This window comes from Pseudonaja textilis, chromosome Z, assembly GCF_049901715.1.
Source record: "Pseudonaja textilis isolate UNSWEBS1 chromosome Z, rPseTex1.2, whole genome shotgun sequence".
In the NCBI taxonomy this organism is placed as follows: Eukaryota; Metazoa; Chordata; class Lepidosauria; order Squamata; family Elapidae; genus Pseudonaja; species Pseudonaja textilis.
In genome coordinates, this window is record NC_142008.1 from 73,075,658 (window position 1) to 73,091,450 (window position 15,793).

The 15,793-nt window shown below is 36.1% G+C and overlaps 1 protein-coding gene across 12 annotated transcripts in view; it reads right to left on the reverse strand.

The window, feature by feature from the left end:
* The window catches only part of TPK1 (thiamin pyrophosphokinase 1), a 368,775-nt gene that overhangs the window by 284,953 nt on the left and 68,029 nt on the right, over positions 1–15,793 (reverse strand). For all 12 annotated transcript variants that reach the window (XM_026702300.2, XM_026702294.2, XM_087916305.1 and 9 more), the window contains exon 3: positions 11,671–11,745. In XM_026702300.2, coding sequence (XP_026558085.1) covers positions 11,671–11,745 — 75 coding nt within the window. The remainder of the gene's footprint in view (positions 1–11,670; positions 11,746–15,793) is intronic.

The following is a 15,793-nucleotide window of genomic DNA, read 5'->3' on the forward strand; positions in this document are numbered from 1 at the left end:
GTTTTGGGGTTTTGGAGAAGAAACCACAGAGTCAGGTAGAGTATTCCAAACATTGACCACTCTATTGCGGAAGTCGTATTTCCTGCAATCAAGTTTGGTGCGGTTAACCTGGAGTTTGTATCTATTGTGTGCTCTTGTGTTGTTATAGTTGAAGCTGAAGTATCATTGACAGGTAAGTCATTGCAATGTATGATTTTATATACCATACTTAGATGAGACCGAAGACAGTGTAATTCAAGGTTTTCGAGGTCTAGAATTTCAAGTCTGGTGGCATAAGGTATTCTACAACGAGTAGAGGAGTGGAGAACTCTTCTTGTGAAATATTTCTGGACTTTCTCAACTGTGCTAATATCAGATATGTAATGTGGGTTCCAGACTGATGAGCTGTATTTGAGTATTGGTCTAGCAAATGTTTTGTATGCTCTAGTTAGTAGTGTGATATTACCAGAAAAAAAGCTACGTAGGATTAGGTTAACAACTCTTAATGCCTTTTTGGCTATGTAGTTACAGTGGGCTTAGATCATTAGAGATGAGTATTCCAAAGTCCTTTACAGGGCTTGGATCATCAACAAGGTATTATTATTATTATTATTATTATTATTATTATTATTATTATTATTATTATTATTATTATTATTATTATTGATATTGATATTAATATTAATATTATTAATAAATATTAATAATAATATTAGTAATATATTCTGGATGCAAATATTCTACTGCCAGCTCCAAAGCCAATGCCCTTGGAATCAAGCCTGCTACTAGAATCCTTAATGTCTTTATGCATAGAATGAAGTATATAAGTTCATTCTGTGTCCATAACAACTGAGCATTAATGAGAACACATCTAGATTTGATACAAGGTTGAACAGATAGCAAAGGCAAGTTAGTTTTATGACTGTTAGCGTGCAAAGAGCAGTAATAAAATTGAAAATACGGCTCATATATCTGCTCAATTACATTTAATAATCTATGAAAGAGAGGCCAGGTTTTATTTCAATCTCATCAAAAAAATAACTAGAATATTTTAATTCAAATCCAACATCTTAAAAATAAAATATGCTGTTGTCTACTAAGGTAAGATAGGCAATAAAATGCTAAAGCTTCATTAATACTGGCCCTAATAGGCATTAACGTAATGTATATGGTGGATCTAGGATCATACAATAGCAAAGATACTAATTCTATTCACGTACTTAGCTAAACATAGGGAGGGCTCAAACTGGGCAGATTTGGACTGTGAATCCTATTCTCTCTGACCTCAGTGCATTCAGCTAAATATTTAAAGGCACTGGAACTGAGTAAATAGATGTGATCCTGAATCCTTATGAAACAGCATGTGGAAAGCTGTGGTTCCATTCAAGTCAGCATTAATTTGTGATTTTTAAGGAAACTAAGGGAATGGAACACCATTCATGATTCACTCTATGCTTTCTTTCTCCACTGCTTTGGAAGTTACTAGACCAAGGAAAATCTGGGAAGAACATGTGTAAGAGTCATGATATCTTTGGCTGCCCCCAACTTTACTATGCATTACATTTTCCTAATTCTGGGGGCTACAGGGTGAGATTAGGTTATTGCAATAGAAGGCAAGACAAGAAACAGTGAATGGAAATTAATCAAGGAGAGAAGCAATCTAGAACTAAGGAGAAATTTCCTAAGAGTGAAAACAATTAACTAATGAAACAGCTTGCCTTCAGAAGTTGTGGGTGTTCCATCACTGGAAGCTTTTAAAAAGAGGTTGGACTGCCACTTGTCTGGAATAATATAGGCCAGTGGTGGCTAACCTTTTTCGGCTCCTGTGCCGATAATTGTGCACGTGCTCGCTTGCGCACACTCGCGTGCCAGCATCCAGAAGGCAATGTGTGCTGGGGGGCCCCATGCCCCTGTGCATGTGCACATGACCTTTCCTCGCACATTGCACATCTGCGCATTCATACACGATTCCCCCGTGCCATGCATCTCTGCACATGCACACACGATTCCCCCTCACACGCCACACATCTTTGCACATGCATGTGTGATTCCCTTTTGTGTACAATGTATCTGCACATACGCACACGATTCTCCCTTGCATGCCGTGTGTCTGCGGATAATATTACTCCATATATATAAGTATATTAATATATACTTCATAAAATACTTCATATATAAAGGCCAGAATAATGCAGTGCTTAATTTGATGGAATAGAAATGGAAACTCTGGTTTCAAATCCAATCTCAGCTATGAAACATCTTTGCCTTATATCATCCGTGCAACATTATATTAGATCATTCGCTCAGCCCTTAGCCAACTTAGTTAACAGGATTGTCATGGGGAAAAAGGAAGATAAACTATTACCTAGCCTGCCTTGGGAAAATATTAAACATTAACAAACAAAAATATGTATAGCCCAGTCAGATAGATAATAAGGCCATGCAATTATTAGTAATGTCAGAATTCTTGATTCACTAAAATGGCTGGTGTTGGCATTGACAAAATCTATCTATTCTCTTATGATCATAATAACTGTACTTTATCAAAACACCACTGAAGTTAATCAAGGAAAAGTTTATTTGGTAATCATTTCTCAACTGCAAAGGTTATAACAAATTAAAAGATTAATAAAGATGCCAGAATTTCATAGTATTAATCAATGTGACAAAAAAAACTGTACCACCGTATATAGTTGCTGTAAGAACCACTAAACATTTTTTTCCAACAGAAGCTGATAAATTAGTTGTAAAATCTCCTGTAATGCTGGCCCTGTTCAAATGCTATTTGAAAATATACAATTTTTGGGGGAATGTAACAATTGTTGTGCACTTAGGAGTGCAGTTATTTGTAGAATTTCTTCATCTGTATAGCTGATATTAGATGATATGATAATCTATATATATAAAATTGAAATACCACTCACGTATCATCACAAAATCTCCAGAACCATAAAGCCTACAAACTTGAAATTTGACACATATGTTCCTCTTGGCTTCTAGGTGCTCACTAAGAAAGGATTTTTTCGAAATGACCATCACAGCATTAGTATTTTGTATATTGTTAAGGATGTTCTGATGTTAAGGAGTTCTACTTCCCCTCCCCACCTACAAAGAAATCTGTTCCAAATGCAAAACAAGGAGAGGAGAGGAGAGGAGTTTCAGTTTCAGTTTTAGTTTCACAGCACCAAGCAGCTTTAGTACAGAACAGTTTAACTAAGCCATGCCCAGGCTCCTTGCTGTCTCCTTCTTTTTCACACAGCAAATAGTCTTTCAGTTTCCAAACAGCCTTCAACTCTCTCACATACTGACAGGACGCTAGCCAGATGAATATCTATGGATGCTGGTAGATAGAGACAGAATTTCTTTTTCCTTATTTTTCTCCCAAAAAACTAAGCCCCACCACATACTTTCATAGCAAAGCACAGGTATCAAGCTAGTTCTGAATATTTTTTATTTTGAACTGCAGAGGGATATCGAACCAAATTCTGTATTTTCTCCGATTTGGAGAAACTGTTGTCCTATTATTGACTTTTATATAAATTTCCACAGCAACACAAGGTAAGTATTCAATGCTATAAAATATTAATCAGCAAGAATAAAAATATATCCTTAACCCATCATGTCAAAAATCACAAACAACCTTTGTAGATAAAATTATTAGAAAATGTTTGTTGATGAATAAAGAACCATCTCACAAAATGAAGGTTGTCACAACCTATATTGATTTTTATGAATGCTTGAAGGGGATGGCTGCACTTCCTTCTCTTTCTCATTCCTGCCCCATGCTTGTAATACAATTGAACCTATGATCAGAAAAGCATCTCACTTACTTTATGTAGTACTGCTGCTATGTACTTCAGTCATATCTCTATTTATACTGTAATTCAATCCATATGACTATATTCAAGGATTCCAATGAGAGAGGTATTGTCATAACAATGTTATATGTATCATCAGCAAGAAAATATCAGAAAAAACTTAATATACTTTGTATGCATGCCAAATACTACATATGAATAATCCTCGACTTAAGTCTGTAACTGAGCCCACAATTTCAATTGTAAGTTGTAACAAATGCAAAGCAATCATCATCACATGACTATGGCTGATTTTATGACTATATTTATGACCATTAATTAAAGGTGACAGCTATGAAGTGAAAAAACCTTAAATGACCAAATAAAAACAAGCCAAGGATTACCTTAATGTGGTTTCCTTTTCTAATTTTGCTTAATTTTTTTAACTATTGCTTTTTGTCTATAATATATTCTCTAATGACTCTAAACTGTTGACACATTTAACACTGCTTTCCAGCTCAGCCTCTTTTCCTATACTATACGCCATTTTTGCTAAGAAGATACAAAATAATGATGGAGAAGGGGAGGGAGGGAGAGAGGGAGGGAGGGAGGAAGAAAGGACAGAAGGAAGAAAGGTGTAGTAGTAATGCACAAAATGTAAAGTACTTTTGGATTAGGACAGAATAATCAGAAAGTATTATAAGTACTGAGATTGTGTTTTAGTAGGAACGTAGATTAATATTGAATTCATATAAATGGAAACTACAAAATTATCCTGTCGAATTTTCTCCCATATTATTTCCATTAATTTTAATTTCTAATCTACTCCATACAAGAGAGAATACACAGATTCCTATATTCATCCTTTCTAAACTGCTGCTAGTTTGAGCTACTCCTTTTTCAGTTAAAAGTCCCAAATACTGATTAAAGTGTCTGCTCAAAGGATAGTCACTGAGAAATAAACTTGATCTGAGCAGTAATATTGAACCTTGCACATAAATCTCTATCTCTGGAGAAAAAGGTCTTCTTTGGTCACTCCACATATTTTTATTTTCTCAATATAATCTAGGGTGTAATCTTTAATTACTTGGAATCAAAAACCATTGTCAAATGTTACTGAGTCATTAAGAAATATATTGGTATCTTCCTTACATATAATACACTGCAATAGTTTTTTATGTGGTATTAGTTTTAAGTATAAAACTATTGTATACTTACTTAAGATCTTAAAATTTGAGTTCTTAAAAAGAACTTAAGATCTAAAAAATGAGTTAAAATTTAACTCATTTATCATATTAATTTTCATAGACCAAAGTATCTATCTCTATCTCTATCTATCTATATATCTATCTATATATCTCTACCTCTATATCTATCATATGCATATACATACTTGATGTGTATATATTACATTTACATACACAAATTATAGATATATCATTCCTGTGCCATGGCAGGGTCCACTTTATGGCAAGATCCGCATATTTATCCATCCATCCATCAGAACAGAAAAGAATGCATGCTTATGTGATATATGAACTGTGGAATGATTATTGGACAGTTATATAACTATAATCTAATAAACATGTACTGTTTTGTAACTTATTATGTTCTAAAGTAATAGCAAGTCTGTATTTTTTGGCATAAGGATATGAGAAGGAGATGCTAGGTTAACATGACCCAATAGGAACTGGTTAATGATCTATTGTATTACAGAAGGTCATAACAGGACCATAACAGGAAGAAGCCATGAGAACGAGGGTAGCTTCCAAGGACAAGGAAACAGGTGTGGGGTAGGGAAATACATAGCTTGGATAGATTGTGAACCCAGGAAAGGGGCAGAGACTGTCTATCTGAACCTGTATATAAACCCCAGCCCTCCTGAGGAAAATGTCTTCTGCCATGAGCAGAATTCCCTTTTGCAAAAGCTTTATAATAAGCTTTTATAATAAAGCTCTTGTTCACAGTCTCCGGTTGTTTTTTTTATTTTTATCACAGAGTCTAAGACAACAAAAGACATAGTTTCAGTTATTATGAATATATTTTGCATTGTTTATTCCACAACCAGGTCTCCACTGAAATTAGTTCAGTAAAATGGGAAATATTTTTTGCCCAGAGTCCAACAACAAAGTAGAAGAGACACCTAGTTTAACCGCTCTTTTGATGCTCGGAGGTCAATTGTTTATCCCCTCCTCCTCAAAAAACAATAGTTTAATTAAATTAAAATTCACTTAAGATCATCTTGAGGCTGCATGCAAACAAAAAATATTCATGGGGATCAACAAAGTCACATCAATTATAGCCTAGTTAAAACTAAAGTTATAAAAAAACTGGGTCTCTAAATGTTGTAAAGTTGACAACATATTAAGATGTCTATAAAATAATCAGTTTATTTAAACAAGGTTATTAAAGATGCAAATAAAACTATCAGTACATAATTAGCAAAAATACAAACTCAGATATTTTCAACTTTTCTTACAGACAAGAATAAATTAACAAGTGCAAAGCAGATAGATACAGGTGCATGTAGACATAGACATATAAATAACACAAAGAGGATATTTCAATATTGGGGGGGGAACAATGCATTATTATATTACATTTTGGCTACAGAATGAAGCCATTAAAAAGTCATTAAAGAAATAGTAGAAATGAGATATGCAATACTGGAAGTACTAAAAGCTGGATCTGAATGGTGAATCTCATACAAGATTCATGAAATATGAAACCATATCACAAGAACAATAACATCAATGACATGGAGAATTTCTGTGCCAGCATAACTTATCAAGATTGTAAGAACTGTAAGAAAACTCACCATACACATGTTCATTAAAGTCTTGCAGAATCAGAATAAAAAGAAACAAATAACTTTGAAAACCATCTGTATCAATTAAAGTGAAATATGGCCTAAAAACTACCGTATTTGGACAGTGAAATGGTTAATGTATTAATTAGTTGCAACAATTTGACCCCATGCAGTTGTATTACTTAAATATTATAAATATAGTTTGAAAGCAAACTATCTTATTTTAAGCAGAAAGTTGATGAAAGTGCAATGAAAGTAACAGTTGATTCTAAAATGGGAAAGGAAAGGAGGGGGTGTATTCATAGACAAATTATTGCTAAACTTTAATGGAACATTGGTTAGCTTTAGAAGAGTAAGGGCAGAATATTAGCAAACCAGCCAGCTTGCATCTAGTTTTATAATGTCCTTCTTTAAGAGTTCTTGTATTTCAGAATGTAAAGCTGCTATTTAGTTATGACAATTCCATATTAGAATTGGAACTTCAAAGACTAATGACAATGTTATTTAAAACTTTGATCTACACTTACTCTCAATATTCATTTTACCAGTAATAGAGATACTTCTCAGTATTTTTATGAGAACAATTGTTTCAGGGACGACCTACATTTTAAAAATATACTTAGTGCTGATAGAATATATGCAACTATTAGAGCATAATTTATTTTTGAAAATACAAGTCTCTAATGGGATTGGTATCATAATTAAATGTTAAAAGGAATCATAATAGTTTTCCTTTTTAAAAGTTCTGCCTTTTAAAAGTTCTACCATGATCCATTAAGTTTTATTTTCAAATACTTCAAAGTAATTCTCCACTGCGGTTGTTCAGTTATTAAGAACTTAAGGTCAAGAACCTCAAAGGATCATATTGAAATATAAATTATTCATTTCCCTTCATTTTAAAATAACACAGAAGACTAATCTTTTATTATTTATGCAAACAACATTCTTTTTCCAGGAATTCAGCATATCCTGTCTCTCAAATGTTAAAAGATTTGTTGGATTTTACTAAAAAGTCCCAGTGCAGAAATAACACTTAATTAAGATAGGGATGATCTGAATGCAGTGTTCCTATTCAAAACACTTTGCCTAATAGAGCTCTGTTATTTCTTATGTTCTCGCTTGCAGAGAACTTTCTGAAATATTAAAACAATCCTCCAAAATCCTAATAAGAAGCTAACTATACCTTACTGCTCTTGTATTAAGATCCATCAGACGTTAATTAACTATCTGTTAAACTATCTTAAATATTTTGAGTTAGAATCATATGCATCCTGAGTATTTCATATTATTTACCCTTTGAAAAAGTCAAGTTTAAATAAAAAAAATAACCTAAGAACTTGAAAATATGATGTCAATGCCTTGCAGTCTTACCAACTAGTAGTCCAACTAGGAACACAACCAGATAAATTAATTATATATTATATCAAGCTAAATTAACAAAACCTTGCATGTCTGAAACAGAAACTGAAATAGAACTGCCCCACCATCACCATCACCTATTTAGCCCAAACTTATTGTCCAGCTCATTCTGCACCTGTAGGCTATAATGTCTCTTATATGACCATTCCCAGGTAGCATTTCTTTGCCCAATATCCCACGTTCATTCATAAATACCATTACACTGCCCTTAGGAAATAGAAAATAGAACAGTTTATTTATTGGTTAGTCTTATGACCATATCAAAAAGATTAAAGAAAAATAAAATTAATTCCAGGATAAACTATATAGAAAGTAATACAGTGATAAATTGAACAACAAATGAGCAATATTTTCAATGGCTGGGGTAGCACATAAGCAAGCCCTCTCATGATAGGACAAGCTAGATTTGGTCATGGAATCCAATAACTCAAATCTTTCTCTAGAGTAGACCTTTCATAATTGTGACAGATTCATTGATAGGCATTTTCCAGATTGCAAAATATTTTGTTTCTTAGACACCAACTTAAAAAATTGTTTTGAACCTATAACTCTATCCAAGTTTGTGCATTGATATCTAAAACTCCCTGTTTTAAAAATTCCTTTGTCTGAGAATGAAGCCACTGAGAATGAGTAGAAAACACATGCTGTGTAATAACTTTGGTAAGTTGGGCTGAACCATACTTACCTGTTCTTGTTAAGCATCTTTTAGGAAATCTTTCATAAAACAGATCTTCTGCTAATATGTGAAAACTTCAATTATTAAATAGCGAATTAGGCTACTGGTCTTTTAAGCTTTATATGCTTGAAGTACAGTATGGAGAAGTTGGGAATTTTCCAGAAATATCGGATTTAAATTCCCATATTCTCTCTAGCAGAGTACGCAAGATTAAGAAGGTCTGTTACAAATGCAATGTTACACTATGGCAGAGATTTCTTTCAGGACCTCCTAGACTAGATGTTTAATCCTGTTTTCCAGAATACCAATCTGATTTAATGTAAAATTTAAAAAATCTTACTATTTCCTAAGGCCCAATTTTAGAAAAAAATCATTCCATAGTAATGTTTAATTTGCAACACTTAAAAATAGAATTATTATTATAATTGTACTTATGTCACTATACTAATGTTAACATGTTATGAGTTTTATTTCTCAATGAATCTTAAATGACAAAATATCATATCATAGAAGCCAGGTATTTATAAACAAAATATAAGTAGCGTCAAGATCTTCATATTACAAATGGTAAAGATGACAAAGAAAACAACCTTTATGCCATCTAATAATGATGAAACTCAATCTCATGTTCCAAGGGTCCTGGCCAAAGCTACATTTAGATACCCTCATTCTGACAATTGACTCCTGACCCTGATCTAGGGATGTTAAGCAACAATTTCTGAGCAATATTGAAAGAAAACATTTAAGTACTATTTCAATGTTCCACAGTGCCCTAGTATGAAGTAATTCCAGAAAAGTAAAATGACATCAAGAAATCCTATTTAAGTTCTTTTATTTCTTAAAATAGGGACTTCACAATACCTGCTTGATTTCTGGTTCAAAGGCTAGCAGGGAGAGATTTGACAATATAGATATAACAGAAAACCAGGTGGGAAAGGATGGATAGGTAGGAAGGAGAGAAGGAGGGAGGGAGGGAAGGAGGGACATTCAGCAACAAGTTCAAATTTAACTCTTTTTTCCTCTACCTGTCTATCCTATCAAAAGACAAGGAGTTGATGCATCATTAATGTAACTAGCCTATCTGCACTCAGATTCTTGATAGTCCTTCCAACCCTCATACCAAGATTACATGGTAACATCTGCCGTAACCTAATCAATTCCTAGCTAGAATAAATTTTGAAGTAGACAGTTTACAACAAACACTTTTACAGTTCAGTTTTTGAAGCTTTTTTAATTCACCAGGACATCTTCTTAAGGCAAATGTAGGCAAAGCTGAAGCATTAATAAAATTGCATGTTTATATATATTATATCTCCATTATAAATTGTTCTGATAAATGAATCTTGCAACAAATTAGCTTTTTTTATTGTTGTCTAATCATAGCCAAAATCCTAATTTGCTTCACTTTCTATTTTTCTGGCTGTTGAAAACTCAATAAATGAGTGTTGGAAAGAGGTTTTTGGCTCAGCTTACAGATGCTTTAAGAATCTTAAAAATAAGAATTTATAACCAGCATTGATTTTCCCATGGAAATAACTTCAAACCTCTCATGATTTATATATATCTAAGGGTACCATGTTCTATAGTGCTTCTTCGAATCCCACAGATCCATAACTGAAGAAAGGGGAAACTATTTTAAAAACTGTTAATGAAACCAGCCAACTTTCTTGGTAACTTTCTGAAACAAATATCCCCCAAATTATAATGGCAACAGATGAACCAAAGTTTATTACAAACTTAATTAGCAAATATTTCTAAGATTCTCTTTCCCACATAAGTGCATCTACCTTATTGGTGAGTGGGAACTGACACTTAAAATGCAGAATTTGCTTCATCGGTTAACTAGTGCTGTTGGCAAAAAAGGGAAGATTTATTTATTTTCACCTGAAGTCATAAAGCTGTTGTAGTGATTTATAATATAGGTGGGCTTCTGTGACTAAAGGTTACCTATTCTATACTAAAACATTGCTCAGTAGAGAAAGCTTCTTGATAGCAAATAAAAGTCCATTTTTTTCTCTGACATTCTCATTTTCAAATACAGATTTATTATTATGGTTGATTGCAGTCATCCAGATGTTTAGACTGGCATATTCACAGACTTTCTATTTTTTGTTGCAAGACTCTGTATTTTGTGATTTTCTCCATTTTTTTCTCTTCTATTCTGCTGTCTCTAAGTATTGCAATCTCCACTATACAGACTTTTTTTTGGTCTTATCAACAATTCTTAAATTTAGGATATTATATGACAGGTGCCTGTCTGAATTCTAAAGTTCCAAAGCACTTTAGCGTCTTCATTCTTTATTGCGTTGTCTATTATTATCTGTTCATAATATTGTCTATTATTATTTGTCTTCATTGTGAAGACACCGATACCAGTTTTTCAGCTGGTATTGGCCTTCATAAGCATCAAAATTTTCCCAAGAATTATCAGTATATTTACAGATCCAAGAAGTGTGGTGTTTTACAATTGACTGATAGAACTCTACAAAGGTGTGATAAATAGTGAATAGTCATCAGTTTTCTTGGTTTTTTTGTTCACACTGTTGAGTTTAGCTTGTGTCCAATTAAAAATTCCATGGGTGTATTTCACAGGTATTGCCAACGTCTTTGATGGCATTTCCTCTGTTCAATTTTGCCTTTAGCAATTTTGTCACTTTTCGGATATATTCCTTACTTATTAAGTTTTAACTGTTCCATGCTTAATGTTGTCTAAAGTGTAAAATGCCCAAATATCAGGCTTCATCCTGTTAGTTCCTGATGGATTTGTGCATCAATTCCATTATTGCGTTTGATTTACTATGATTTTATTTCATTTCTTTGCTACTGTAACACATTTTTCTAGGACAAATTCTGTTGCTATATCTGTGCTAAAATTCTTTCAGTATTTGTCAATGACTTTGATTTCTGATTTCCCATGCTTTGAAAAGTTGCTAAAATACTCTCCATGAATCCAGACAGCAAAAACAAAAAATGCATACATTAATTCTTACCTTTATTCCACAAATGATAAAAATGGTCTTCATTCAAAGGCTGATTAAGAATCAGAAGGCAAAACTTTAGGTTTCCTGAAAGACAGGTAATATTGACAAATTGTTTTCAGGATTTACAATTCTACAATTTGCTTCCTCTCAACTTACAGCTAAAATAACAGAAATATCACATTACTGTATTATTTCTGGAGAAATGGGCAAACTTTACATCAAATTGCATAACGATTAGAAAGCAAAAAGTCTTTTGAATATGTTTTACAAAGAATATGTTTAAAAACATTGGGAGGTTTTATTTTTTTACATGTACAAGAGGCAGCAAGCCCACCGCCCCATCCCAATACCTACTTGCCTATGACTGCAATGACCAAAGTTCTCCGCCCACCCTGGCCTCCACCTGCCCTGCTTGCTGACCCTTCTGCTGGCTGGCTGCAAAACAGCTGACTATGCTGCTCTGGATTCGCAGGGTCTCGTCTCCAATCCTGGCAGCGCTGCTTTTGGTCATCCTGCTAGGCTGCTCCAGCCTGGTGCAGGGCAAGTTGTCCCAGATCTATGACTTCTGGAGTGCCCCCTGCTGCCAATGGAGCTGCGCCACCGTGAACAGCCAGCATGAGAGCTAGTGCCTACCAGGGCCAGGACCTGAAGAGCGCCATGCTCAGCTCATAGCCTGGAGCACCAAAGTAGACCTGCAGGAAGGTGCTCAGCAGCCCCAAGGTGACAGTGGGTAAAAAAGCCCCACCAGTAGCTGCTGGTAAAGGGCCCTGGCAGGCCAACAGGAGGGGGGGAAACTTTGGAGATCGTAAATCTTGGCCGACTCATCCCACACCAAGTAGGAGCAGCCCAGCAGGGTGGCCGAGAGCAGCAGGGCCAGGAGGGCAAAGAGCTCCTACGAAGCCAGCAGCAGCACCGGCAGTCACTCGTGGCAGTAGCTGCAAGCAAGTGGCAAGTGCATCAAAAGCAAAAATTAGGACTCCCAAAATGTATTTACAGCAGCTGCTGGACATGGAGTGGGCGGCCCTGTGCCTCTGTCTGCTGCCTGCTGCCAGTGCATGCTTTGGAAGGAAAATAAAATTAAATCCTGAAATCTCTCCACCTTTGTGCAAATCCGAGCAAAGGCAATAGCAGTTGTGCCTTTTCCCTTCCAAAATATGCCAGTGACCTGAATAAAGCCTGGCATGACCTACTCTTGAAACACCTCCTGGCTCTTCTCCAAGGGGAGGATGGCTCTTCTCTGCATTTCACCACCTTCTGCAGTGCAAGAGGAAGCAGGCAAGTTTTGCTTTTTTTTTTTTTTTTTTTGAGGTGTTAGCCGCTTGTTTGCAGCAACTTGGGCCACTGTGGGTGGCACTGGCAGCAGGCAGAGACTTGCTTCTCCCCCTCTCTTTTATCCTCTCCTTCAGCCCAGTCTAGCCCTCCACCCAGCAGCTAAGGATGAGGTGTCACCCGACTCTCTATGAGGCCTCTCAGGAGACACAGTGGATTAAGTGTATGCTTAATTATGGTCTCAGGAAGCCTTGCTTAGAACAATCGGGTGGTGGGCAGCAGTGATGGCACAGGCCATGGCACTGTTTGCCTGCTGCACCTCTCCCAAGCCACCGCCATCCACCTGTCATGCTCCCCGCAATGCCAGAAGCAGTGTTGGGATTGCTGCTTCTCCCCCTTTTTGTTTCATTGTAGCTGGCTGAGTTGAGAAGCAAGTTGTCTCTCCAATACTACCTAGAGGCAATCTTCCCTCCCTTCCTGGCCACTCAACTCACTCTTGCCTGCCTGCTCCCCTCTCTCACCTTTTTATAACTCAGGCCCTATTTCCCTCTGCATGACCTATCAGAATCACAGATCTGGAGCCACCCAGTTGGACGGGTAGCACAGCCCCTTTAAAAAAAATCTTGCATTGCACACTGCCCCCACAACATCATTGTTTCTGCCTGCCACCCAATTGGCTCAGGACTATTTGTCCCATGCAGTAAAACACCCATGTCAAATGGTGTCTGAGAGAATGGACAGGGATAAAGGGCAAGGGTCAGGGGGTCAGGCATCTATTGGCTATGGAGAATGGCCAGGAGAGGAAAGCCAGTGGAAGAAGAAAGCTGGCTGTAAATTGGCTGAGGAGGATGGCTGGGATTGAAGGGTTGGTGCCTAAACATCCTAGACCAGCAGTCTGCAACCTTAAACACTCAAAAAGCCATTTGGACCCGTTTTCCACAGAAAATAAAATACCTGGAGCCAATAATTTAACAACTTGTGACAACTCCACTCACTCCCACCCAGTCACATGACCACCACCCCCAGCCATGCCTACCCAGCCAGTCATTAAGCAGAGAATCAGTTGTTAAATTATTGGCCATGCCCAATCATGCCTTACCCCTCCCATCCCAGCCACCTCTTGCCACACCCAGCCTAAGGTGTGTGGTTCACCACCACCCCCGTGTCTGTCTTTCTTTGTCTCTTTCTGTCTGTCAGTCTGTTTGTTCCTTACAGTGTGTTTGTGTCTGCCTGCCTGCCTGCCTGCCTGTCTCTCCCTCTCTCTCTCCCTCTCTCCCTCTCTCTCTCTCTCTGATGCCGTTGCTGTTGCTGGGGGTGAGTGGAGCCAGGTTGCATTGCGGCTCCACATCATAATGGGTTCCAAGAAGAATACGGGACACCGTCTCCCCCATTGTGAAGCGCACTAAATTTCACTGTGCTGCACAGGATGCTGCGAGTGCAGCAGGCCAGCCATTGAGGTGACAGATGTAGCAGCAGGTTGGGCCAGTAGATAATGATTATAAACTTTTTACTGCAATGCTGGTAGAAAGCTTGAAGAAGGTTTTACAATCTTATATTCACAAATCTGGCTTTTTGGCAAAAAGACAATTAAGAGGCAATGTTAGAACTGTCTTGAATGTTACTGAATACTTACAATACATAATAAGAAGGGAAGCAGCTCTAATATTTTTAGATGCAGAGAAAACATTTGATAATTTAAATTGGGTCTTCATGTTTAAAGTCCTGGAAGATATAAACTTCAGGAAGAAATTTATTCAAGGAGTAAATGAGTAAAATGAGTTATACTTTATAGCAAGCAAAGTTTATTATTAATGGAAACTTACCTAAAATGTGTGAAATTCAAGTGTATGTGACAAGGATTTTTTATCTATTTTGTTGCTAGTGAGAAAATAGCAGGCATAAATATTTAAAAGGAAGCTTATAAATTTGCTGACAACTTAACAATATTTTTGCAAGACCAAAAATGGTATATAATACTTGATGAAGAAACTAAATGACTTTGGAGCTTTAATAATCTTCAAAATAAATACAAAACAACAATTCTTGTCAACAATATGGCTTTTCAGGATTTTGAAATACTGACCCCCAAAAAGTCTGGTTTCAAAGTAGAGAAAGGAGTGAAATATCTTGGGGTTACACTGACAAATGCAATACAATTCTAAATTATTTCAAAACAACTTTGTACCTGTGTGGAATGATATCAAAAAAGACTTATTAAGATGAGATAGTTTGCAATTATCCCTACTTTGTAGAATCTCTGTAATTAAGGTGAATGTTCTATCAAAGATATTATTTTTATTATATACTTTATCAACACTTAGAACTGATACTCAATTTAATCAAAAAATTCTTCTTTCTAAAATGATAGATAAGCCTTAAACCCTTTTCTTTATTTCTAGATGGAGTTATACTTCCAGACAAAGAAGAGGTCTGTGATTTGGAAGTCCTCCTTAACTTGTGCAAATTGAGGTCCTGGCCAAGGTGATCTTTCCTCATTTCCAACTGTTTCATTAATTGAAAATCTTGGTACCAAGTTCCTATAGCAAGTCACTCATATCTTTGTCACCTCACATCTAGTGGACTCTTGTAGCATGCTATGGAGATGCTCTTGAAGAAGACATGAAAACTTTGTGTGGGTGTGGATATAGGCATGCACTGAGCACAAATAGTGTTTCTGCCTTCTTTGCCTCCAAGAAGCTCAAAGCTATTCTTGTGAGATAATACCCAGAAACCCTGCCAAATTCTTTCCAAGTGGAATGAAGTTGAAGCAATGTTACATGCAAAGAAACACCAGTCATATCCAAGCAATCTGCAGAAGATTCTCATGATCGTATTTTCTCAAAAGGGAGCATGTAATTTTAAT